Here is a 27,139-nt window from a genome sequence, read left to right as displayed (position 1 = left end):
TAGTATCTCATGTCTGCAAAATTTTAACATGTATTAATTACAGAAGAATGGAAAGACAAGTTGAAGCTGAGTTGGGAGAAGATCAGTGTAGGAAAAAATGTAGGAACACGTGAAGCAATCCCGACTTTACGTCTGATCTTAGAGGATTGAATCAAGAAGGACAAGCTCACGTATATGGCGTTCGTAGATCTAGAAAAGACATTCGATAATGTTGATAGGACCAAGCTATTTAACCCCTTCGGTGGGCGATGCGGCGAGATCCGCGGCTACAAGTCGCTTGCTCGGTCGGGAACACGGATATATCCGCCGATTCGAATTATATTTTGTTCTCAGTTGCATGCCTACAGAGGTTTATTTCCTTTTTAGCAGCGTATTCTGGATGAGTCTGCCCTCTGATGTGAATTTTTTCACCTATGTTCTCCCAATACCAATGTGTCATCCACGAGTTGCAACATAAAGAACGCAGCTGAGTCCGGGCAAGAACGACATAAGGCCTAATAGCTCCACGCTGAAGCTTTAGCTCATCGCCTAATCGTCCCTTGGATGTAATAATATTGCTGTAGAAGGGATTTCTAGAGATTATGACAATGAACAGACTTCTCTGATGACATTTTAGAACTGTGACCTGATTTATTATCCCCAGTCTTGAGTTCATCCTTCACGACTGGAGTGTGCGTTTATCTCGAGTTACACAACATTTTGTTATCGTACGCATCCGTAATACAGTCCTACTTCATGATTTCCGGTCAAACTGCTGAAATCAGGGTTCTATTCGATCCTTTTTCTTACAGTTTTTCAGCTAAAATATCTATAACGAATTGCCGGCCCCCGCTGTTAGAGGAAGACGATTTATGGGTCATGATAAACAAAATGGTAGAATTTAGTGGGGAGAATCGTGATATTAGTGAAGTAAGTTCTGCCGAAGGGGAATTCGTAAGCGACAGGAATTTACCTGGAAAAAGTACTGCAAGCTCGAATATACAGGGTTTGGGCGTAGCTGATACGAATATTCAGCAGTCGCAAAAGAGATAACACGTGTTCGATTCCAGTTCAAGTAGCGATCATGACAGTGACAGTTGTGACGATAATACTGATTACAATCCAACCATTGCGAGTTCTTCGTCAACTTATAGTGAAAATGGACAAAGAAATTCCCGCTTTGATCCAAATTTCCATCATGATGTAAAAAGAGTGTTTTTAGGGAAAACAAAACTGAGCGAAATATTTTAATTACTTTCTTATGACGAGATATGCCAGAACATAGCTGAACAGACAAAATATGCCAAGCAGGAAATCACACATAAATCCCAGTTTAGTAAGACGAAAGGAAGGAATCGAGATCAAGACCGTGTCCGGACAAATAAGGATGAAATAAAGCCTCTTATGGCCATACTGTTGCTGCAGGGGATTGTAGAGAAACCTAAATTAGGACACTATTTCTCTCAATCGCTTGTTCACTACGCCTACTTTCTATGAGCTGATGAGACAGAAGAGATTTTTTTCTCGTAGAATGAGTGGCCTGGCCAGCCTCCTGACCCCAACTTGGCAGGTTCGATTCTGGCTCAGACCGGTGGTATTTGAAGGTGCTCAAATGCGTCGGCCTCTTGTCAGTAGATTTCCTGGAATGCAAAAGAACTCCTGCAGGACTAAATTCCGGCACCTCAGTGTCTCCGAAAGCTGTGAAAGTAGTTAGTGGGACGTGAGGTCAATAACATTATTATTATTATTATTATTATTATTATTATTATTATTATTATTATTATTATTATTATTATTATTATTATTATTATTATTATTATTATTATTATTATTATTATTATATTTTCCTTCACAGCTTTTTACATATCTCTGACAATGAGGTGAATAATGCACAACTTCCTCCCAAATACGAGATAAATCCAGTATTTGACCACCTGTTAGTAACATTTTCGGAAGCTTATACCCCCGGTGGCAAAATGTCAATTGATGACAACCTCTTGCTATGGAAAGGGTGGCTAGGGTGGAAAGTTTACATAACAAGTAAATGATCACATTTTGGAATGGAATTACATAAATTATGCGACGGCGAGACAGGTTATATAACATGACCTGCTTCCGTGTGTATCATAATGAACAGCTGTAAAAGATATAACACTGTGAATACTGTAAATACTGTAAATATTACCTGTATTGTAGTGTAATATAGTCCGTTTATGTCACTTATGAATTGTAGGGAGGCGATATATACTTGATCCCTCGAAAGCGCTAATCAACATAACAGAAGAATTCGTGAGTATTATAATTTATTTCTTAAGTACATGTAAACTTTGTACATCTACAATTTACATATGCAGAAACATTTATTTACAGGCAGAGATTGATAGTAAACTGCCTAAAATATTCAGGTGAATTACTGTATAAACAAAAACCAGAGCTTTGCTGTTAGGAAGAAGCAATCTCGATTTCACAGTGTGAAAGCACTTAGTATGTTTTTGCACAAAGTATTGAAAAATTAAAATAATCGAATTCTTCAGCAATACATTATATTCAAGTAAATATTTCTCTTTTGGCCCTTCAATAGTTCATTTTAGTCTAAGATTGTTTTTAATCAAGTAATTAAATATTTTCTTCAATCAGGGAAATCGCTCCCCACCTGGGAGTGAGCTAGTGTGAACCGAGCTCCCCGCTTAAGGGGTTAAGATTCTGAAGGTGCTTAGGATCAGATACCAAGAACGAAGAATTATCTACAATTTGTATAAAAATCAGTCTGCAGTGATAAGAATCGAAGGCTTTGAAAAAGTAACAGCAATCCAGAAAGGAGTGAGGCAGGTCTGCAGTTTGTCCCACCTCCTTTTCAATGTTTACATAGAACAGGCAATAAATGAAATCAGAGAGGAATTTGGAAAGGGAATCACAATCCAAGGAGAGGAAATCAAAACCTTGAGATTTGCTGATGATATTGTTATTTTATCTGAGACTGCAGAAGATCTCGAGAAGCTGCTGAATGGAATGGACAAAGTCTTGGGTAAGGAGTTCAAGATGAAAATAAATAAGTCCAAAATAAAAGTAATGGAGTGCAGTCGAACAAAGGCAGGTGATGCAGGAAATATTAAATTAGGAAATGAAGTCTTAAAGGCAATAGATGAATATTGTTACTTGGGTAGCAAAATAACTAATGATGGCAGAAGTTAGGAGAACATAAAATGCAGATTAGCACAAGCAAGGAAGAGCTTTCTTAAGAAAAGAAATTTACTCACTTCAAACATTGATATAGGAATTAGAAAGATGTTTTTGAAGAATTTTCTGTGGAGCATGGCATTGTATGGAAGTGAAACAAGAACGATAATTAGCTCAGAAAGAAAGAGAATAGAAGCTTTTGAAATGTGGTGTTACAGAAGAGTGCTGAAGGTGAGATGGATAGATTGAATCACGAATGAAGAGATACTGAATCTAATTGGCAAGAGGAGATCGATTTGGCTAAATTTGACGAGAAGAAGAGATAGAATGATAGGACACATCTTAAGACACCCAGGACTTGTTCAGTTGGTTTTTGAAGGAAGTGTAAGTGGTAAGAACGGTAGAGGTAGACCAAGGTATAAATATGACAAGCAAATTAGAGCAGATGTAGGATGCAATAGTTACGTAGAAATTAAAAGGTTAGTACATGATAGGGTGTGGTATGGAGAGCTGCATCAAACCTGTCTATGGACTAATAACTCAAACAACAATAGGAAAGACAAGAAGCCAGTTTACAGTCAACATGAGGGCGAGGTATTAGTAGTCAATAGAAATAGTCAGGATAAAGAATATATCAGAAATGGAGAACAACAACTAGAATTATGTGTGGTAGAGGAGCTTTATATATTGAATGGATGGTGGTTCAGAGATCATCATCATCATCATCATCATCTGCAGTTTCCAGCTGTTGGCCGGGTCTGCTTGGAACATAAGCCTCTCCATCTCCTTTTGTCTTCCCACCACTTCTCCCTAGTCCCTCTTGCCTAGTCCTCTCCTCCTCTTCTCTGTACACACTCTTTCACTCCTTTTATCCACCTGTTTCTTGGTCTTCCTGTTGGCCGTTTACTTGTTATCTCCATTTCGTGCATCCTCCTCAGTATCCTTTCCTCTGTCATTCTCTTCATGTGTCCATACCATCTAAGCCTAGATGCCTCTATTCTATTCCGTAGTGGCTCTTCTTTTACTATATCTCGAACCGTCTCATTTCTCATCTTATCCCATCTTGTCACTCCTATCCTGCTTCTCAGAAATTTCATTTCACTTGCCTGTATTCTATTCATGGCTCTCTGCCTCATTACCCAAGTCTCAGCTGTGTACGTCAGAATAGGTATATAGTACATCCTGTATATCACCCTTTTGCTTCTCTGAGAGACATCCTTGCTCCAAACCAGGCTTCCGACACTTTTCAGAAATGCTCCTGCTTGTCTTCCATGCTTGATTATTTCCTTATCATTTCTTTCACTTTCCTCTATGATACTTCCTAAGTACTTGAAACTCTCTACCTTCTTAAGCTGTTCCCCTCCAAGCATTATCCCTCTCATAGGTCTCTCCTTCTTTCTAGTTGTGATCACTACCTCACTCTTTTGGGCATTAAATTGTTTTCATATTGTTCTACCTCATCTACCCAAACATCTAACTGTTCCTGGATGTCCTCTTCCTTCTCTCCCCAGATTAACAGGTCATCTGCAAACATCATCACTTTCATTTTTTACTTCTCCAATTTTCCTTGCCATTTTTGTCATTATCTCGTCCATTGTTACTACGAAAGCAAAGGTAACAGAGCACTTCCTTGTTTTAATCCACCTCTTTGCTAAAACCAGCCTGTTCTCTCTCCTCCTATTTTCACACAACTGACACTCCCATTGTACATCTCCTTCACTCTTTCTACGTTCTGTTCCTCAACACCTTTTCTCTGTAAGGCTTCCCATACCTTGCTTCTACACACACGGTCATAAGCTTTCTCGAAGTCCATGAAGGCTATCACAAGATCCTTACCCCATTCATAATGATGCTCTTGTAGTTGCCTTACTGCGAATATAAGGTCTACTGTGGACCTTCCTGATCTGAAACCATACTGCTCTTCTCTTAACTTTTCTTCCACCCTCTTTCTGATTCTATTCTCCAGAATCTTCTCAAACACCTTTGCACAGTGGCATATCAATGTGAATCCCCTATGGTTCTTAAACTCTTTTCTATTCCCCTTCTTGAAAATGTGTATGATTACCCCTCTTCTTCCAATCTTCAGGGGGTTGTCCTTTCCTTCCATACTACTTTCAACACACGATAAAGCCACTGTTTCCCTACCTCACCTGCTGCCTTCACCATCTCAATACTCACTTCATCTAACCCTGGGACTTTCCCTACTTTCATCTTGTCCAGTGCTACCTCCACTTCTGCCCATGTTAAGTCTTTTTCTTCTTCCATACTTCTTCCTCGCTGCTTCTACTTTCCTCCTCAGTGCATCCTTCTGGGTTTAGTAAATCTTCAAAATACTCCTTCCACATTCCTTTGAGTTTCTCCATTTCCTGCACTTCATTTCCATTTTTGTCTATCGTTATAACATTTTCCCTCTTGCCTTTCCTCTTACTCTTGACCATTCCATACAGTACTTTCTTTATTTCCTTTGCTATCCTCTTCCATCATGTTTGTCCAGTTTTCCATCCATTTTTTCTCCTCTGTTACAACCTTTTTTGCTTCTTCCTTTTTTGTCTTATATTCTTGTCTTGTCCCCATTGTCCTCTGTTGAAACCACACTCTGAAAGCTTTATTCTTCTCCCTAACTGCTGCTTTGGCTCTGTTGTTCCACCATGGGGTCTCCTTGCATCTTTTCCTGGCACTAGTTCTCCCACAAACTTCCTCTGCAGTACATACTACTGTCTTGAACCTTTCCCATTCCTCCTCTCCTGTTTTTTGTATCATCTGTTGGTACGTTCAATCTTATTTTTTCCTGGTATTCTTCCTTGGTTTCCTTTTCCTTCAGTTTCCATATTTTGATACATCTTTCCTGCTTCTCTGTTCTCTTCCTTTCCATGATTGTTCTCAGTTTCATTACCAGTAGTCTGTGGTCACTATCTAGAGCCTCTGATGGTATTACCCTTACATCTATAACATTCCTCTTCATTTTCCAGTCGTAGATCATGTATTCTATAATGGATTTCCTAGACCAGTCACTGCTATACCACGTTATCTTATGGCTTTCTCTCCTTTTGAACCACGAGTTCCCAACCATCATCCCATTCCTTTTGCACAAATCCAGTAGTCTTTCTCCTTATTCCTATTTCCCCATCCTTCCGCTCCAAGCATGTTCTCATAACCCTTCCTTTCCATGCTTACATGGGCATTCAAGTCCCCCATTACCACGTTATTTTGTCCATTCAATCGTCACTCCAATTCTTCCTCAAAGTCATCTTTATCTTGTTGTGTGCATCCTGCTTGTGGAGCATACACTTGTATAATTTCCTAGGTTTTTCCTTTGACTGTTATTTTGACTTTTATTAACCTGTCACTTATCCCTTTTACTTCCTTTTTCAATCCATTTCTTACTACCACTTCTACTCCATTTCGCTTTCCCTCATCATTTTCTATCCAGTACAACCAAAAACCATTCCTCAGCTCTCTCCTACCCTCACCCCTCCACTTCGTCTCTGCCAGCCCTAGTACATCCAGTTTTCTTCTTTCCATCATGTCTACAACCTGTTCTACTTTTCCAGTCAATGTTTGTATATTCAGTGTGCCAGTTCATAATCCTGTTCCTTGCCAGGGTCGTCGTCTGTTACATCTGTCTGGCTTATCATTCCTTGTTTCCTTGAAGGTGAGTTAATACCCATCACTTGCTTTCTAGGCCTGTCATGACTTCACCAGAGCTCCGTTAGCTGCCATCTTTTTCAGGATTCCTGTAGGGCCTTCACTGCTACCATAGCAGTCTCGGGGCCCACACAGTCCCCACTGTACCTCATCCCCACAGGCTATTCCCTACTTGATGATGTTACCCATCTCCCACAACGTGGATGAGGGGTTGGACTTATGGGTGATGAGAGTAGAAAACTAACCTGTATAGTAGAAAATGGGGGCAGTACAATTGACCTAGTTGTATGCTGCAGGGATAGTCTGCAAGTTATCAAAGAGATACACATTAGGGATTGGGCAGAGGCAAACCATATGCCAGTATCTATAAAATTAATGATTCAAGATATAAGAGTGCAGGAGATCATTTACGATAGCATAAAGGAGAAGGAGATACCTAGGCATCATTGAAGAGAAGAATTAGGAAATGAATTCAGAGAGTACTTCAATGGAGAGAATTTTGAGATTTGGAAAATAGGTATTGTAAAATTGATAGAACAGAATAGAGTTGAATAAGCAATAACCGGGATGGAAAATTTAATAGGAATGGCAGGAAAATGTATGAGGCAAAATCTAGGTAAAATGCCGATAAAATGTGGATGGTATAATACAGAATGTGCAACGAAAAAGTCACTAGTTATGAAGGCACTTAGGAGATACAGGATGGATGGTAGTCAAGTAGCTAGAAATGAAATTTCTAAAAAAGAAAGGAAAGAATACAGAGAATTGTTAAGAAAGGCAAAGTCAGAATGGCAACAAAAGAAGGCTGCAGACATAAATAAAAAGTGTAAAGACAATGATCGCAAGAAAGTATGGGATAAAATAAATCAGATAACCAAGAAGTAGTCAGGTTCTGGTGGGGGCCAATATAAGGCATAGTATCTGGGTCCAGTATTTTGAAAAATTATTGAACAAAGAAGATGAATGGAGAGCTCATCATGAGGGGATTATTGTTTCGGTGGGGGTTTGAGTGTCACTTTGCCTGAATCAGATGAAGCTATTTCAACTCAGGAAATAAGGAACCTGTTACAAGGAGCCAAAAAGGGAAAAATCAGGAGCTATTTCGGGTATCACATATGAATTTTGGAAAGAGGTGGTAGAACAAAATTTTTACAAGGATATACAATAAAATCTTCAAGAAAGGGGTATTCCCAAAAGCTTGAAAAAGAGGGGATAATACGCCATATAACTTATACAAAAATAAAAGGGACAGATTAAATCCAGGCAACTATAAGGGAATTACCTTATTAGATACATTGGGGAAAGTATATATGTACTGGTATACTAGCAAATAGACTAAGGAACTGGGCAAAGAGACATTCAATCCTGTCAAAATTCCAATCAGTATTAGGCATCCTGTTATCTAATATTCAATTTTAGGCTGCAAATAAATCTATGCAGTGCTGTGATTAAATCTAAAATGTTGAACTCTGGAGGATTTCATGAATATATATCCAGGTATGAAAATAATACATGATAAATAAACCAGAAGAGAATATAGGGGAATGATATGCTGGCTGATGGGAGTTTATAAAAAATATGGCATTTACAGAAGTTTCAAATACATGTTTATTGTGTGAGAAGGTGTTAGGAAATGCACATTTCTTGAGACAGTATGAAAGTACAAGAGCATTATGGGTTAAATACTTGGAAATGGAAGAGATAAATAAAATGGAAAGAGAATCTGTATACACTGACTGACAGAGCAAATGCAACACCAAGAAGGAGTGGTCAGAACTTTATGCCAATTGCAGGGTAGACTGACGTCACTGAGGTATGCTCATGATGTGAAATGCGCCGCTGTGCTGCGCACGTAGCGAACGATAAATGGGACACGGCGTTGGCGAATGGCCCACTTCGTACTGTGATTTCTCAGCCGACAGTCATTGTAGAACGTGTTGTCGTGTGCCACAGGACACGTGTATAGCTAAGAATGCCAGGCCGCCGTCAACGGAGGCATTTCCAGCAGACAGACGACTTTACGAGGGGTATGGTGATCGGGCTGAGAAGGGCAGGTTGGTCGCTTCGTCAAATCGCAGCCGATACCCATAGGGATGTGTCCACGGTGCAGCGCCTGTGGCGAAGATGGTTGGCGCAGGGACATGTGGCACGTGCGAGGGGTCCAGGTGCAGCCCAAGTGACGTCAGCACGCGAGGATCGGCGCATCCGCCGCCAAGCGGTGGCAGCCCCGCACGCCACGTCAACCGCCATTCTTCAGCATGTGCAAGACACCCTGGCTGTTCCAATATCGACCAGAACAATTTCCCGTCGATTGGTTGAAGGAGGCCTGCACTCCCGGCGTCCGCTCAGAAGACTACCATTGACTCCACAGCATAGACGTGCACGCCTGGCATGGTGCCGGGCTAGAGCGACTTGGATGAGGGAATGGCAGAACGTCGTGTTCTCCGATGAGTCACGCTTCTGTTCTGTCAGTGACAGTCACCGCAGACGAGTGTGGCGTCGGCGTGGAGAAAGGTCAAATCCGGCAGTAACTGTGGAGCGCCCTACCGCTAGACAACGCGGCATCATGGTTTGGGGCGCTATTGCGTATGATTCCACGTCACCTCTAGTACGTATTCAAGGCACGTTAAATGCCCACCGCTACGTGCAGCATGTGCTGCGGCCGGTGGCACTCCCGTACCTTCAGGGGCTGCCCAATGCTCTGTTTCAGCAGGTTAATGCCCGCCCACACACTGCTTCATCTCCCAACAGGCTCTACGAGGTGTACAGATGCTTCCGTGGCCAGTGTACTCTCCGGATCTCTCACCAATCGAACACGTGTGGGATCTCATTGGACGCCGTTTGCAAACTCTGCCCCAGCCTCGTATAGACGATCAACTGTGGCAAATGGTTGACAGAGAATGGAGAACCATCCCTCAGGACACCATCTGCACTCTTATTGACTCTGTACCTCGACGTGTTTCTGCGTGCATCGCCGCTCGCGGTGGTCCTACATCCTACTGAGTCGATGCCGTGCGCATTGTGTAACCTGCATATCGGTTTGAAATAAACATCAATTATTCGTCTGTGCCGTCTCTGTTTTTTTCCCCAATTTTCATCCCTTTCAAACCACTCCTTCTTGGTGTTGCATTTGCTCTGTCAGTCAGTGTATTATACTCTTGTCAAATTAATGAACAGGGAATGGAGAAGGCCAGGGAAACTACCAAAATTATTGATAATTGTAAAAAAACACGTGGGAGAAAAAAATGAAAGTGGTGAATGAGGTAATGGTACATGCTGTTGAAGGTGCAAAAAAATAAAAAAAAATAAAAAAAAGACCCACAGGTATGGAAAATTATAGAGTTAAAGTCAGTAATAAGTAAGGGTGACAATAATTATAATTTTAATATCATGTTCTGTTTTTATATTTGTTCAGTTTTGCTAATGTTCATTATGTACTGTATATTTTCTAATTAGTAGTATTTAATTTCATTGATATGTACTCCATATTGTATTCCTTTTAATTAGGTTGTTTGTTTATCTGCCTGTTTGTTGGTTTGTTAGTTTGCCCCCCAAAGCCCATGGCACTACAGCCCTTGAAGGGCCTTGGCCTACCAAGCGACTGCTGCTCAGCCTGAAGGCCTGCAGATTACGAGGTGTCATGTGGTCAGCATGACGAATCCTCTCGGCCGTTATTCTTGGCTTTCTAGACCAGGGCCACCATCTCACTGTCAGATAGCTCCTCAATTCTAATCACGTAGGCTGAGTGGACCTCGAACCAGCCCTCAGGTCCAGGTAAAAATCCTTGGCCTGGCCGGAAATTGAACCCGGGGCCTCTGGGTAAGAGGCAGGCACGCTATCCCTACACCATGGGGATTTGGCTGAAAAACCTGCATGCCTAATTGTCAACATACTGTGTATATATATTAATTGAATGTATTAATTACAGTATATACAATATTGTAATGATGACTTGTAAGCCCAAGCCCATAATAAAAGGATAGATTAGATTAATAATAGTAACCCAACCTTCAGTACTCCCTGCATGTAATATCGTGATCCTCTTCCCACAACAAGCTGTTAATTGCAGGAAACAACCTTTATTGATAGTATCATGGGTGTGGGTGTCATACCATGTTTCATCTAAAAGATATTTAAAGATTTCCCTCTTGCCCCAGATAATTAAGCTAGTCAAATACCTCCATGCAAAAATCCTGGTAGATTCAATAATAAATCATCTTTTATTGAGTATGCAGAAGCAGAATCCAAGATTTAATAACTATCTAAGCCACCCACTTTGAAACAGAAATTCAATTGAAGTGCGACTAGCAGATTAATTGCTGTTTGATGATTGTCCTTTTTCAAAAACTTTTGTGACTCATTACAAACTACACCACAGGTGAAATTATCAACTTTCTCAAACTTCTGTTCCTTTTTACCTGGTTTTTTGTGGTGTTTTTGGTCACCTATTTACAATCTTAGTAAGTCCCATGGTGTAGCGAGCCTGCCTCTTATCCAGAGCCTCTGGGTTCGATTCAGGCCAGGTCAAGGATTTTTATCTGGATCTGAGGGCTAGTTCGAGGTCCACTCACCCTGTGTGACTACAATTGAGGAACTCTCTGACGGTGAGATGGCGGCCACAGTCTAGAAAGCCAAGAATAAAAGCCGAGAGGATTCATCGTACTGACCACACATTACTTCATAATCTGAAAGCCTCCGGGCTGAGCAGCGGTCGCTTGGTAGTCCATGGCCCTTTGGGACTGTTGCACCATGGGGTTTGGTTTGGTTTGGTTTGGTTTGGTTTGGTTTGGTTTGGTTTGGTTTGGTTTGGTTTTTATTTACAACCTTACTCACTGTTTTTCTGCTTAATCTCTCTGCTTTTGCTGTTTCTATGATTGCCTCCTTCCCTGCTTTCTGATGCAAGATTTTTAATGTACTTTTGCACATAATGTACAATGTCCTGTATTTCTTTACACACACTTTTTTGGATGACCATCTTTAGAAGCTTTCCCCACCTGCATCAATATTAGCACAACCAGGCTCATCATTATCTTGTGCCACATTAAATTTGACCTCACTGCCATTATGATTGTCTTTATAATTTTCCTACTGTCTCCACATGTCATGCATAATTCATTGTATTATTAAAACATATTGTATTAATATAACACAAATAAATATACAATTTACTCATTAATGCACTTACACTTGCGATACTTGTAATAGGCTGTATTATATATACTGCAAAGGAAGTTTGGAATATTGTTGGATTAGGCATGTTATGTAGTAGGGTGTGTATAGTACCATTGTTAGTCAGGAGAATAGGAGAGGAATTATCCACCTTTCAATACCAAATTTAATGGAATAACTAAAAATTACACTGTTTCATATATATGGGACTGGTTTCGTCCCTTGTGTAGGGTCATCTTCAGCCATGTAATTTAAAATCGGCAAGTTAATCTCATAGGTGGACAACAAACAGTGTCCTTAGTAATTTGATCCTATTCAACACAGTTAGGAGGATACCTTTGGACTTATCCAACCTAATTGCTTCACCTTTCATTTTAATCAGAACCCCTGGATACATGTTATTGCCTTATATCGGATATATTGTTTATAATAGAAACCATCATCAGTCATTTTATCAATATCAAATCAAGAAGACAAATCACAGTAGAGCTGAACACTGGATCCACCATATCAAGCTGGACATACATGCTGTGGTTAAATGTGATAAGGAATGTGCTTTTATGACAACCATTCATGTGGGACTTTCAAATAAGTTAACATAAACAAAATTTGGCAAAGCTTTAAACGGCTGACATATAGTACCATAATTTAAAGTGCTTTAAAACTCTGTGTATGTAGTATTTTAATTTTATGTTTATGGATGTGTTTTTTCTAGGTTTTAAATATTTTGTATACTTTTATTAACTTGCCAGTTTTAAATTACATGGCTCAAGATGATCCTACACAAATGGTGTAATCTTTAGTTATTCCATTTAATTTTCTATTGAAAGGTGGAAAATTCCTCTCCTATTCTCCTGAATACTGTGTCAGTATGGATCAAATATGAAGTTGTTTACTTTCTGTTGTTAGTGGTACAGAGCACTGTTTGTCTGTCTGTTAGGTCATCAGCCCAGAGGCTGGTTGGATCCTCAAATAGCACCACCAAAGGCTATGCAGCTATGGGGAAACTGCAAAAACCAATGGCAGAGCCCAAATGAGGCGTACTAGGCAAGATGAGGAGTGAGGTAGTTTGCCATTGCTTTCCTCACTGGACCAGAAGGTGCCACTGCAGCACGACTGATCCTATGAGCAACACCTTTCCTAACACTCGGACACTAGTGTGTCCCAAATGTCATTACTCAGCATCACCCATACCCCAGCAGCTTCCATATTGTCACAGCCATGGATGAGACTGGGGCTTCGGTGGAAGCTACACATTGCTCTGGCCTGTGCCAAGAGACGGATACAAAAATACTGCATCCATCAAGAAATGGCAACAGGTGGAGAGCACTGTTTAGACACAAGTAATTCAATTGCTTGTTTACAATACAACAGATGTCACTGCCTATGGTCTGTGTTGAGCCTGGGGTGAACTATACCATTTCATGTGAATACTGATAGTAATGTATACAATTCAGTACGAGGTTCAGCTAGAGTTTATGTTTCATATGCGATGTGTATTTCCCACTTTGACCAAGACAGAATTGTAGCCATTGATTTAAGGTGAACATACACAAGCAATACTATCGTACATTGTAGGGGTTACCCAAAGTATGATGTTGAAAACATCAAAAGGTACTGTGAGACCAATGATGTAACTGACAAACCAAGGGAAGGTCAAGTGTGGGTGATAACATCACATCAAAATCGACTGCTCAACAATTACGAGATGAATTCTTGAGGGCAATTGGAGTCCGTTTATTTGCACAGACTATATGCAATTGGCTGCACAATGCCCAGCTAAGGACATTTTGACCAATTCAATGTGTTTTACTACAGATTCATCATCATCTTGAAAGGAGAAGATAGACCCCCTAACATCTTAATTAGGAGTTGGATGAATGGCATAATGTCATGTTTGCAAATGACACTTAGGCCAGATACATGACATCAAAGGGTATAGAGATATAAAATGTGGGGTGGAAAGTACCAGCATGCTCAAGAGGTGCATGTACCTGGAGGTGGTGGTGTAATGTTTTGGATTGGGATTATACATGTCCATCATATACCTTTGATACTAATTTCAGGGATGTTAAATGTCCAACAGGATACTGATGAAATTCTTCAAACGTTTGTACATCTCTTTAGAGATGAATCATCATCATCATTTTTCAGTTTCCTGGGTACTGTTTGAGAGCCTCTTCCACTCTGTCTTTTGAGATACGTTCTGTTCTTAATAATAATATACAAATAATACGAGGTCATACACAAATTAGAAGACTAACCTATGTTCAGTGTCTTTCCCCGTTCTACAATGTCCATCTTTACGATGTCCATCCAATAGGTTCTTGGTCTTCCCACCATCTGTTTTCCTGCCACATGCCTCTTCAAGTTAATATAAGCTGTCCTTGTTGGTTCTATCCTCATTACATGACCAAACTACTTCAATCTGGACATGCTGACCCAATCTAACAATGATGTCTCAATCCCAACTTCCTTCCTAATGATGTGATTCCTTAACTTCTCGAGTTTTGTCTTTTGAATTGTGGACCTCAGGAACTTCATCTCAGATGCCTGCAACCTTGATGAGTCTTTCTTAGGGAGGGTGTAAGTTTTGATACCATAGGTTAAGATTGGTATGAAATACTGATTGAACATCACCAGCTTTGATTTTGTTGGTACTATGGGATCCCAGAGGAGAATTCATACTTGCTGGTAAAAGTGAGAGCTCTTTTGCACTCTATTTGCCACCTCCTTTGTGTATATTGAGATATATATGGAATGGAACCTTCTTCCTCAATATGACATCAATGCAACTGATTGCAAGATGCTATAGCATGTCAAGACCTGAACAATGCCAGAAGAGGCAAGGAATAACCTTCAATGAAAAAAAAAAAAAAAGCACATATTGTAACCTTTTTATTATTACTGTTTATTTGCATTAGTTTATTTAAGTTTGTAAAAGTTAACATACTGCATCCTTGATATTCCAAACTTTCTTGCAGTGTATATAATAAGGATTCAATACATTTATGTAGGATAACTATGTTTCTTGAAGAAATGACACTTGAATCTATATATGTAAAATTGGATGTTGGTATGTTTGAAGCTAATAGACTCAAAAACTACTGGACCGATTTCGCTGAAATTTTCACAGTTTGTTCTTATTACATCTGAGAGGGATTATGAAGTGGTTTGAATGAAATCTGATTGGTAGTTTGGCACAAAGGGGTGAAAAATAAAATAGGGGAAGATAAGCAAACCGCAAGACAAGTCCAATCAGTGGGTTGCCTACCCAACAGTATGTGAAGATTATGATGTGTTCCGTAAAACTTATTTCTGCTTTTATTTGGAAAAATTACTGTAGGGGCAAGAAAACCCTAGCACCCCTAAAGGAAGGGGGTGAAACTTAAAAATCCAAAAATGACAATATTAGTGACAAATTCATAGTCTTTGGGGTAGCTGAGATGAACTGTGACACTCTGAATGCCGTTTGAGTCAAAGTTCGTTCCCAATCGGTATGGTAAACATATTATGACTTACTGTTTGGGAAAGAAAACTGTAGGGTAAGACACACATACGGGCGGGATTGTACAACTGAAGATGTTACAGACGTTAAAATTGGTTTTTGGAATCTTTAAAAATAAACACATTTTTTATTTTTGGAAAATCCATAAAATATATTATCGGTATTAAGTGTTCATAAAATTATTGAAATGGGCAGGAAAAACAATATGACTACGACAGGCATATCAAGATGAATTATCTGACCTATTTATAAGGAATGTTGTGGAGCAGCGCACGGGTCCACTAGTACTTATATAGACATTGCAACATTGAACTAACTGCATGAGAAGTCCTTGTGATCCTAAACAACAAGCAGTCAATTAAGTTATACATTATTGGTGGCACAGTAGCGAGTAACAATCAAAAACCAAAGTATAAACTGCCGTTAATCTAATGAGTGGAATGATTATATATCACAATACCACTGTAAGCAAATTATGTAAATATATTTTCATCAATGTTGGATTTCACATTTAACATCTGGCAAAGGATACAGACTTTGTGTGCACTTTGTATAATACTTTGATTGATAAATATTGAATTTACGCTACCATATTAAATTTGTATTGTTGTTTCCAGATTTTAGATTGTGTAGTGTAGAGCAAATTATGTACACTCCTTACAGATGTCTGCTACAGAGTCAAAATGCCAGGGCTTGATTTGGAATCAAAGCAAAGCTAAAGCATGGCAATGTAAGAAAGAGGTCCCTGATTCAAGCTCAATAGATAAAACATGGTATGGGAAAGGAGATATTCCTGGTTCCATTCCAGGTCATGCCGTATCATTGAAGGCATGTTATAAATCTGCTGCTGAGCATATCACTAGTTATGGCTAGGAAAGATAGAAAGAGTTCTGATTGTACAAAACTCCACAAAAATATTTCTCTACCTCATGGTTGAAAAAAAAGAAAAGAAAAGAAAAGGAAAGAAAAGAAAAGAAAAGAAAAGAAAGCTACAAAATGGTAAGGTTTTATGCTCTCTGAGCAAATTTCGACAGAGAGGTAAAGGCTGACAGTTTACCAACTTATGTGCAATTGTACCTTCTTCTTCTTCTTTTTCTTCTTCTTCTTGTGCTTCTTCTTCTTCTCCTTCTGACACCATCTCCCTACAAATATTGGCTATCCAATTGCTTTCACTCCCTCAACATAATTAAAACTGAGAGTGCTTTGCCTCTAAGTCAAACTTACAAACATATTCAAAATAGTGGAAAACAATTACAGAGGAATAACCCTTTTGGACTGCCCTTACAAAATTTTCTCCTGCATAATTTACAATAGATAAAAAACATTCTGGAACCTCAACTAGGAGAATACCAAGGAGGATTTCGCCCATACAGAAGTTGCCCAGACCAAATTCTCAGCCTGAAACTAATAATGGAATATTATAAATACAGAAATAAACAGCTGTTTATTTCATTCATAGATTTCAGAAAGGCTTATGATAGTATATGCGGACCTACTCTTTTAAAAAATCTTCAGATCATATGCCTTCATCCTAAATAAACAAAAATTATTGAGCTTTAACCAACACAATTTCAAAAGTACACGCCTCAGATAAGGTGACGGATTATCCCCACTGCTTTTCAATTTGGTTCTAGATTACATCGTGAAAATTTGGCAAAAAGCAAAGCCACCTAAAATCAAAATTGGAGCAAAACCCTCAATAAGGACAAACTGTCTAGGGTTTGCAGATGATTTAGCTCTCTTAGCCCTTGACATGGAAGAAGTCAGTGCTCAGATCACCAGTCTCCAGAAAATTGCATTAAAAATAAGATTACAAATATCCTTTGAGAAAACTGAGATCATGCTAATGAAACCGCTTGACATAAATGAAGTCATCAAAATGATCGAAAAACTTAACTTAGTTATACAATTGAAATACCTTGGAGAAATCATTATGCACAACTTAAGCAAGAAAGCAACATGGATAAATAGAACCAACAAAATGAAAAAAGCACAATTTCTAACCTGGTCAACTTATAACAAAAAATGCTTGTCAATAGACACTAAAATCCAACACTACAAATCTGTAACTTTGCCCAAAGCCACTTACACTTGCGAAACCTTGGTCCAAATTAAAAATGAAAGAACAACTCATCAGCTCCTCAAAACTGAAAGAAGAATTATCAGAACTTGTATAAATAAAAAGTACCAGGTTGAAGGAGTCTGGAGAATACTCCCCAATGAAATTGTCTATCCAGAGATTGACCCAGTTACCAGCATGATGAAGAAGAATCTCTTATTTCTTTCACATCTTACAATTACCAGAAAACAGAATGTTATGACAACTAATGATGAGAAATCTGGCAAAGAAGACAGGAGGACAGTGGATCAAAGAAATTCAAGAGCATCTCAAAACAGTTGGACTCAAAATTACAGATGCAGAGAAAAATAATAAAATTACCACCCTTCATAAGAATCACAAGTTTTCAACTGAAATGATTCATAGCATGCCTGTCAAGATTTTAGACAAATTAAGAACACTGCGAACTGAATGAATGAAGAAGTGTTGGGCAGATAAGAAGAATCAAACAGTACAACCTTCAAAGAAAAAGTGTACATAGGAGACTCAAGTGGTCCAATGTGGCTAATAAAGTCATTAATAATAATAATAATAGGTAAATTTCAGTACTTAGTTAGAATTAGTCACCTCCTTGACCTGGAAATTATCCTTATCTCCAACTATCTTTACAAACTATTGACTAAATACTTCTGCCTTCTGTAAATCCTCACACATACTCTTCTTTAGTTCATTAATGATTCCTGGAATGTCCTTCCTGGATTGTGTTTCTGCCTTATGCTACTCATACATACTCTTCCATTTTTTCATGAAAATTCATATCACAGCTAATTATGTTTGCAATGATGTTATCCTTAGCTGACTGTTTGTTAAATTCACTTTCCTCGTATGTTCTTTTAATCTCTCCTTACTTCCACAATTGTCCATTATGTTGTACCTGGCATTCCTAGGCTTGCCTTGATGCAGGGTTTTATCCTAGACTAAACATTCCTGTCGGAAATTTGTTGTACTTCGACCGCAACCTTTTGAATCACCCAATGTAGTTAGGTAACACATTTTAAATGTACTTATGGGAAATTGATGGAGTAGTATTTAACATATTATAAACAACTTTATTACCGTAATCTGTCCTAGACCATTGATTAGGTAGGCATCTGGGTTTTGTCCCGGGTCCCTCCTCCGATGGCCTGGAAACCTATCATTGGAATCTTGATGCCACCAGTCTGTGATAACCAGTACGTGAGAGGTGACATCACGGTCGTAGAGTTGGCTGACAGGGTCCACAATTCGAGGCTGACGAACAACAAAGCTCCCTACAATGCCATCTAGTTTTTGCAAACCTAACAAAAAATAAATATCATAAAAATATCTCTACTTGTGAGTAACAGTAGATTCTCAGTTATTTGTTACAAATCATCTAATTCATGGCTTTACTAGAGCACACAGTAAATATGTTTATTTCATTGTTATCTGTGTTGAACAAGTTCACCAGGAATTGAGTGACAATAGTAAACAATATCTATATATATAAAGTAGCTTGTCCTGACTGACTGACTGACTGACTGACTGATTCATCATCGCCGAGCCAAAACTACTGGACATAAAGAAATGAAATTTTGGGGATATATTCATATTAAGATGTAGGTGCTCGCTAAGAGAGGATTTTTGGATATCCCGTCGCTAAGGGGGTGAAAAGGGGGGTGAAATTTTAAAATGAGTGTGTTTATATCTCAAAACTTTAAAAGTTTACAGATGTGAAAATTGGTATTTAGAATCTTCTTTAAAAATAAGGAAACACGTATTTTTTTGTTTTCAGACAATCCCAATAGGAGGGGTGAAAAAGGGTGAAAAAGGGGTTGAATGCCTAATCAGAATACCGGAGCTTATATCTCAGAAACTGAAGATATTACAGACCTGAAAATTGGTACTTTTGGTCTCTTTTAAAAATAAAGAAACATGTATTTTTTTGTTTTTGGAAAATCCAATTAATGGGAGGGTGAAAAGGGTGTGAAATTTAAAAATGAGTGAATCTATATCTCCAAACTTTTAAAGTTTGCAGATGTAAAAATTGGTATTTAGAATCTTCATTAAAAATAAACACGCATTTTTTTGTTTTCGGAAAATCGCAATAGGAATCGTGAAAAGGGGTGAAAAAGGGGTTGAATGCCTTTAATGAGGCTACTTATATCTCAGAACCTGAAGATATTACAGACCTGAAAATTGGTGTTTGGGATCTCTTTTGAAAATAAAGAAACACGTATTTTTTGTTTTTGGAAAATCCAATTACTGCGGGGGGGGAGGGGTTAAGAGTGGGTGACTTTTTAAAATGAGTGTATCTATATCTCAAAACTTTTAAAGTGTGTGGATATAAAGATTGGTATTTAGAATCTCCTTTAAAAATAAAGAAACACGTATTCTTTTGTTTTCGGAAAATCCCAATAGGAAGGGTGTAAAAGGGTGAATAATGGGTTGAATGCCTTTAATGAGGCTACTTATATTTCAGAACCTGAAGATATTACAGACCTGAAAATTGGTATTTGGGATCTACTTTACAAATAAAGAAACACACGTATTTTTTCGTTTTTGAAAAATTCAAATATTGGGGGGTGAAAAGGGGGGGGTTTGAATTTTTTAAAATGAGTGTGTCTACATCTTAAAACTTTAAAATTTACAGATGTAAAAATTGGTAGTTAGAATCTCCTCTAAAAATAAAGGAACACGTATTTTTTTTCCTGTAAATCCCAATAGGAGGGGTGTAAAAGGGTGAAAAATGGGTTGAATGCCTTTAATGAGGATACTTATATTTCAGAACCTGAAGATATTACAGAACTGAAAATTTGTATATGGGAACTCCTTTAAAAATAAAGAAACACGTATTTTTTAGTTTTTGGAAAATCCAATTAATGGCGGTTAAACAGGAGTGACAAATTGGGGTGAATTTTTTGGAAGGCTATATCTACAGAATATCTTGGAAACGTAACATGTTACAGACGTAAAAAGTGGGTGTTTGGAATCTCCTGTAAATATAAAGAAACATAGGTGATTTGTTTTTTGAAACTCCACTTAAGGGGAACTCAAAAGGGGTGAAATTTTAAAATGAGAATTTTTACAGTATATCTAAAAAAAACTTAACATGTTACAGAAGTGAAAAATGGTATTTTTTATCTCTATTAAACATAACGAATCGTATATTTTTAGTTTTCGGAAATACCACTTGGGTGGTGGGGGGTGGGTAAAAGTGACTGAAAATGGTGATGAATTCTTTTAATTAGGCTACTGATATCTCAAAAATGAAGATGTTACAGTCGTGAAATTTGATATTTGCAATCTGCTTTAAAAGTAAAGAAAGACGTATTCTCGGAAAATCCAATGAAGGGGGGAGGGGTGAAAGAATTAAAAATTTAATTGACTTAATTGTATGAGAATGCATACATCTAATAAAAACTAAAGTTGTTACAGACGTAAAAATTCGTATTTAGATCTCCTTTAAAAACAAAGAAAAACGCGTTTTGGTGGGGAAACCATCTTGGAGGGTGGGAGTGTAAAGGAGTTGAATTCCTTTCATGGGGACACATAAATCAAAAACTGAAGAAGTTAGAGTCGTGATAATTGATATTTAGAAGATCTTTTACTATTAAAGAAACAAGTATTTTTTGCGGGAAAATTCACTTAGGGGGGGGGGGGGGCGGGAGAGTAGTGTGAAATGAAGTGAAAAAAGTAAATTATTTTTATGGGGATACTTATATCTCAAAACTGAAGACAATAGACGTGAACATTGGTGTTTGGAATCTCCTTTAAACATAAAGAAACAAGCCTTCTTTTAATTTTTTGCGGGGGGAGGCAGGGGTAGCGGTAAATAAACTTAACGGCGGTGGGGTGTAGAAGGAGGTGAGTCCAATTGATTTTACTGTTCTTAATGTACTTATAAGTATCCTCCGTTGCTCAGGCGGCAGCGCGCCGGCCTCTCACAGCTGGGTTCCGTGGTTCAAATCCCGGTCACTCCATGTGATATTCGTGCTGGAAAAAACGGAGGCGGGACAGGTTTTTCTCCGGATACTCCAGTTTTCCCTGTCATCAGCCATTCCAGCAACACATAATATTACTAATAATAATAATAATAACAATAATAATGTTCCGGACCGTCGTCAAATGTGCGGACCGTGCTGGAAACGGCTCCTGGACGGGTAATGACTAAGAATGCAGTCCGGCCGCGGGTTCAGTGCCGCCAAAGCATCCAATATGACACCACGCCGGATCTCCTGAAGGATTTTATACATATTAAGATGATTATAGGAAAAGATGGCAAAGATTTACGGACCCAACTGACCGGGAGGAATACCTGAGCCTAGCCCGGGAAGTACGAAATCGATTGCTGGAAAGGAAGATTGAAAAATGGGAGGAAACGTGCCGGAATCTAATAGAAAACGAGTCAGATCGGGAATTTTGGTGGATTCTCGCAGAAAACGAGTCAGATCGCGAATTTCGGTGGATTATATATCTAAAACAATAAGCATTCAATTATAAATTTCAGTATAATACCGTAGCGAAGCACGGGTATCTTGCTAGTCTATCTATATATATATAAAATAACTTGTCCTGACTGACTGACTGATTCATCATCGCCGAGCCAAAACTACTGGACATAAAGAAATGAAATTTTGGGGATATATTCATATTAAGATGTAGGTGCTCGCTAAGAGAGGATTTTTGGATATTCCTTCTCTAAGGGGGTGAAAAGGGGGGTGAAATTTTAAAATGAGTGTATCTACATCTCAAAACTTTAAAGGTTTACAGATGTAAAAATTGGTATTTAGAATCTTCTTTAAAAATAAGGAAACACGTATTTTTTTTGTTTTCAGAAAATTCCAATAGGAGGGGTGAAAAGGGTGAAAAATGGGGAAAAATGGGTTGAATGCCTTTAATCAGGATACCGGTACTTATATCTCAGAAACTGAATATATTACAGACCTGAAAATTGGTACTTTTGATCTCTTTTAAAAATAAAGAAACACGTATTTTTTTGTTTTTGGAAAATCCAATAAATGGGAGGGTGAAAAGGGGGTGAATTTTTAAAATGAGTGAATCTATATCTCCAAACTTGTAAAGTTTGCAGATGTAAAAATTGGCATTTAGAATCTTCATTAAAAATAAAGAAACACGTATTTTTTCGTTTTCGGAAAATCGCAATAGGAGGAGTGAAAAGGGGTGAAAAAGGGTTAAATGCCTTTAATGAGGCTACTTATATCTCAGAAACTGAAGATATTACAGACCTGAAAATTGGTGTTTGGGATCTCCTTTAAAAATAGAGAAACACGTATTTTTTGTTTCTGGAAAATCCAATTAAGAGGGGGTGAAAAGGGGGTAATATTTTAAAATGAGTATCTATATCTCAAAACTTTTAACGGTTATAGATGTGAAAATTAGTATTTAGAATCTCCTTTAAAAATAAAGAAACATGTATATTTTGTTTTCGGAAAATCCTAATAGGAAGGGTGGAAAAGTCTGAAAAATTTGTCCTACGCCTTTCATGAGTCTACTTATATTTCAGAACCTGAATATATTACAGATCTGAAAATTGGTGTTTGGGATCTCCTTTAAAATAAGGAAACACGTATTTTTTGTTTTTGGAAAATCCAATTAATGGGGGGGATGAAAAGGGGGGTGATTTTTTAAATGAGTGTATCTATATCTCAAAACTTTTAAAGTTTATAGATGTAAAAATTGGTATTTAGAATCTCTTTCAAAAATAAAGAAACACGTATTCTTTTGTTTTCGGAAAATCGCAATAGGAAGGTTGTAAAAGGGTGAATAATGGGTTGAATGTCTTAAATGAGGCTACTTATATTTCAGAACCTGAAGATATTACAGACCTGAATATTGGTATTTGGGATCTACTTTAAAAGTAAAGAAACACGTATTTTTTCGTTTTTGAAAATTCCAAATATTGGAGGATGAAAAGGGGGGGGGGTGAATTTTTTAAAATGAGTGTGTCTACATCTTAGAACTTTAAAATTTACAGATGTAAAAATTGGTAGTTAGAATCTCCTCTAAAAATAAAGGAACACGTATTTTTTTTGTTTGCTGTAAATCGCAATAGGTGAAAAAGGGTGAAAAATGGGTTGAATGACTTTAATGAGGATACATATATCTCAGAAACGAACGATATTACAGAAATGAAAATTTGTATATGGGATCTCCTTTATAAATAAAGAAACACGTATTTTTTTAGTTTTTGGAAAATCCAATTAATGGCGGCTAAACAGGAGTGACAAATTGGGGTGAATTTTTTGGAAGACTATATCTACACAATATCTTGGAAACGTAAAATGTTACAGACGTAAAAAGTGGGTGTTTGGAATCTCCTGTAAATGTAAAGAAACATAGGTGATTTGTTTTTGGAAACTCCACTTAAGGGGAACTCAAAAGGGGAGAAATTTTAAAATGAGAATTTTTACAGTATATCTAAAAAAAACTTAGCATGTTACAGAATAGAAAAATGGTATTTTTATCTCTATTAAACATAAAGAAACGTGTATTTTTAGTTTTCGGAAATGCCACTTGGGTGGAGGGGGGGGGGGTAAATGTGACTGAAAATGGTGTTGAATTCTTTTAATTACGCTACTGATATCTCAAAAATGAAGGAATTACAGACGTGAAATTTGATATTTGCAATCTGCTTTAAAAGTAAAGAAACACGTATTCTCGGAAAATCCAATGAGGGTGTGTGTGTGTGTGTGTGTGTGTGTGTGTGTGTGTGTGTGTGTGTGAAATAATTGAAAATTTAATTGACTTAATTGTATGAGAATACATACATCTAATACAAACTAAAGCTGTTACAGACGTGAAAATTCGTATTTGGATCTCCTTTAAAAACAAAGAAAAACGCGTTTTTGGGAGGAAACCATCTTGGAGGGCGGGAGTGTAAAGGAGTTGAATTCCTTTCATGAGGACACATAAATCAAAAACTGAAGAAGTTAGAGTCGTGATAATTGGTATTTAGAAGATCCTTTACTATTAAAGAAACACGTATTTTTTGCGGGAATATTCACTTAGTGGGGGGGGGGGGGGAGTAGTGTGAAATGAAGTGAAAAAAAAAAAAATTTTATGGGGATACTTATATCTCAAAACCGAAGGTAATAGACGTGAACATTGGTGTTTGGAATCTCCTTTAAACATAAAGAAACAAGCCTTCTTTTAATTATTATTTTTTTTTTTGGGAGGGGAGTGAGTGGCGGTAAATAAACTTAACGGTGGTGGGGTGTAGAAGGAGGTGAAACCTATTGATTTTACTGTTCTTAATGTACTTATAAGGATCCTCCGTTGCTCAGGCGGCAGCGCGCCGGCCTCTCACAGCTGGGTTCCGTGGTTCAAATCCCGGTCACTACATGTGTCATTCGTGCTGGACAAAACGGAGGCGGGACAGGTTTTTCTCCGGATACTCCGGTTTTCCCTGTCATCAGCCATTACAGCAACACATAATAATAATAATAATAATAATAATAATAATAATAATAATAATGTTCCGGACCGTCGTCTGTTGTGCGGACTGCACTGGAAACGGCTCCTGGACTGGTAATGACTAAGAATGCAGTCCGGCCGCGGGTTTAGTGCCGCCAAGGCACCAATATGACACCACGCCGGTTCTCCTGAAGGATTTTATCCATATTAAAAATGATTATAGGAAAATATGGCAAAGATTTAGGGACCCAACTGACCGGGAGGAATACCTGAGCCTAGCCCGGGAAGTACGAAATCGATTGCTGGAAAGGAAGATTGAAAACTGGGAGGAAACATGCCGAAATCTAATAGAAAACGAGTCAGATCGGGAATTTTGGTGGATTCTCGCCGAAAACGAGTCAGATCGCGAATTTCGGCGGATTATATATTTAAAACAATAAGCATTCAATTATAAATTTCAGTATAATACCGTAGCGAAGCACGGGTATCTTGCTAGTTAAGGATAAAACAAGAAAATAAATGAAAATAATAAAGGTGACTGCATTTCCTTAAAAGCAGAGAGAAGATTTTAAGCATATGTGAACAATTCATTGATTTGAAGACTTTTTATTAAAAATCCTTAGTTTCTGTATTCTGGCTTATGCTATTCCCATGATTGTTGTTTGCCACCATGTTCTAGGTTGTTAGGTGCTATGGAAATATAACTGATAAGAGTGAGCTCTCTCCATCGAAATATATAAATAAGATTTTTGTCTGTACATTGATCAGAATTTAAAAAGAATTGTATTTCTCTATTGGTCATATCCACAGTAATAAGGAAATGCACTTTTTAATTTTCCATCATCCATCTGTCTTCTGTCTGTACATATATATGTACATGCATCACAAGAAGACGGCTGAACAGAATTTAATGAAAATCGGTATATTACGTTGTGGAATGAGGCATTAGAATCTAGGCTATAAATAATTGTATTCACGCTACATGAAGTGGTAGTTTAGGGGAAGATGCCTAAAATGTAATTTTTAAATACAATTTCCAATCATTTATGTCTTATAGAGTTTTACCATAGTGACTATGATAATAGAATTCATGAATTTAGACTTTTGTTGCTTAGTCCATATCAATGCCAAGCATTGCTAACATGGAAATATTGTTCAATCGTGTTAACTGTTGATGGTTTTTATCAAGTTTGTCTTAAGATGTAAAACTGCGTGGTCTTTGGTCCATATCGACAAGGAAAATTGTGAAGATAATTATAAGAAATTAGGAAAAACGCAGGGGAATGACTGTTTAAAGAATAAGACAAGATGGAGTCATGAGAGGGGCAGGGGTCCCCTTATATATTACATGCTCTAACATCACAAGGTCAGAAGAAAACTAAATTTGAAAGCCTACAAGATTGGAAGCTCAGAAAACTGACTAACAATAACATTACATTGACCATTGTTGGGATGTGATTTGTCTCTTCTGCTGCTACTCATCTCCCATAGATGGGATTACTGCTGCGTCCTGAGTAAAACAGCATGCCTGAATATTGGCAGAAAGCAGCTGGGGAATTAGACAACTTTGCACATGTTGTATGATTGTCCCGTCAATGTTGGGTACTACAGCTAGTACAGACTATAAAAGGCCATGGAGGAGTGAAAAGAGTAAGGACCACTATCTATAACCTTGGCACTAACTGTTAAGATTGCCAGGTGTCATCTTCAAATTTTGTTAAATTTTGGGTATGTTGTAGAGAGTCAAGAAATAATACTTAAACAACATTTTGTTTTACTTTTCTGTAAGGGTTATAAATTTCATTTTGGTTTCGAATTGAACTGAGATTACATCTTATTTTATTTCACAAATATTCTATTATTCCACCTATTCAATACTTTACAACTAACTTGAAAGTATTATAACTACTTTACAACTAAATTGAAAGTATTGAATAGGTGGAATAATACAATATTTGTGAAATCAAATTAGATGTTACTTTTCTGCATAAAAATACATTAAATTGGTCAATAACCACCAACCCCCTCCCCTCCTCTTTCCTCCCAAAAACAGAAGTGTAAAGATGTGATTTCATTGTTCCCTTTAGAAAGATGCAATCTTTTCATTCAGTACATACAGTATTTTCCTTGTTTTGTTCAGCACACAC

The 27,139-nt window shown here is 37.8% G+C and overlaps 1 protein-coding gene across 1 annotated transcript in view; it reads right to left on the bottom strand.

Moving 5' to 3' along the window:
- Positions 1-27,139, bottom strand: part of LOC136879348 (uncharacterized) — a 115,379-nt gene that overhangs the window by 59,400 nt on the left and 28,840 nt on the right. Inside the window, exon 5 of the mRNA XM_067153163.2 lies at positions 18,654-18,874. Within this exon, the coding sequence (XP_067009264.2) occupies positions 18,654-18,874 (221 nt within the window). The remainder of the gene's footprint in view (positions 1-18,653; positions 18,875-27,139) is intronic.

The sequence above is a fragment of the Anabrus simplex genome, chromosome 8 (assembly GCF_040414725.1).
Source record: "Anabrus simplex isolate iqAnaSimp1 chromosome 8, ASM4041472v1, whole genome shotgun sequence".
NCBI classification, from domain to species: domain Eukaryota; kingdom Metazoa; phylum Arthropoda; class Insecta; order Orthoptera; family Tettigoniidae; genus Anabrus; species Anabrus simplex.
The sequence above is the reverse complement of the archived record's forward strand: the minus strand, read 5'-3'. Positions and strand labels throughout refer to the sequence as shown.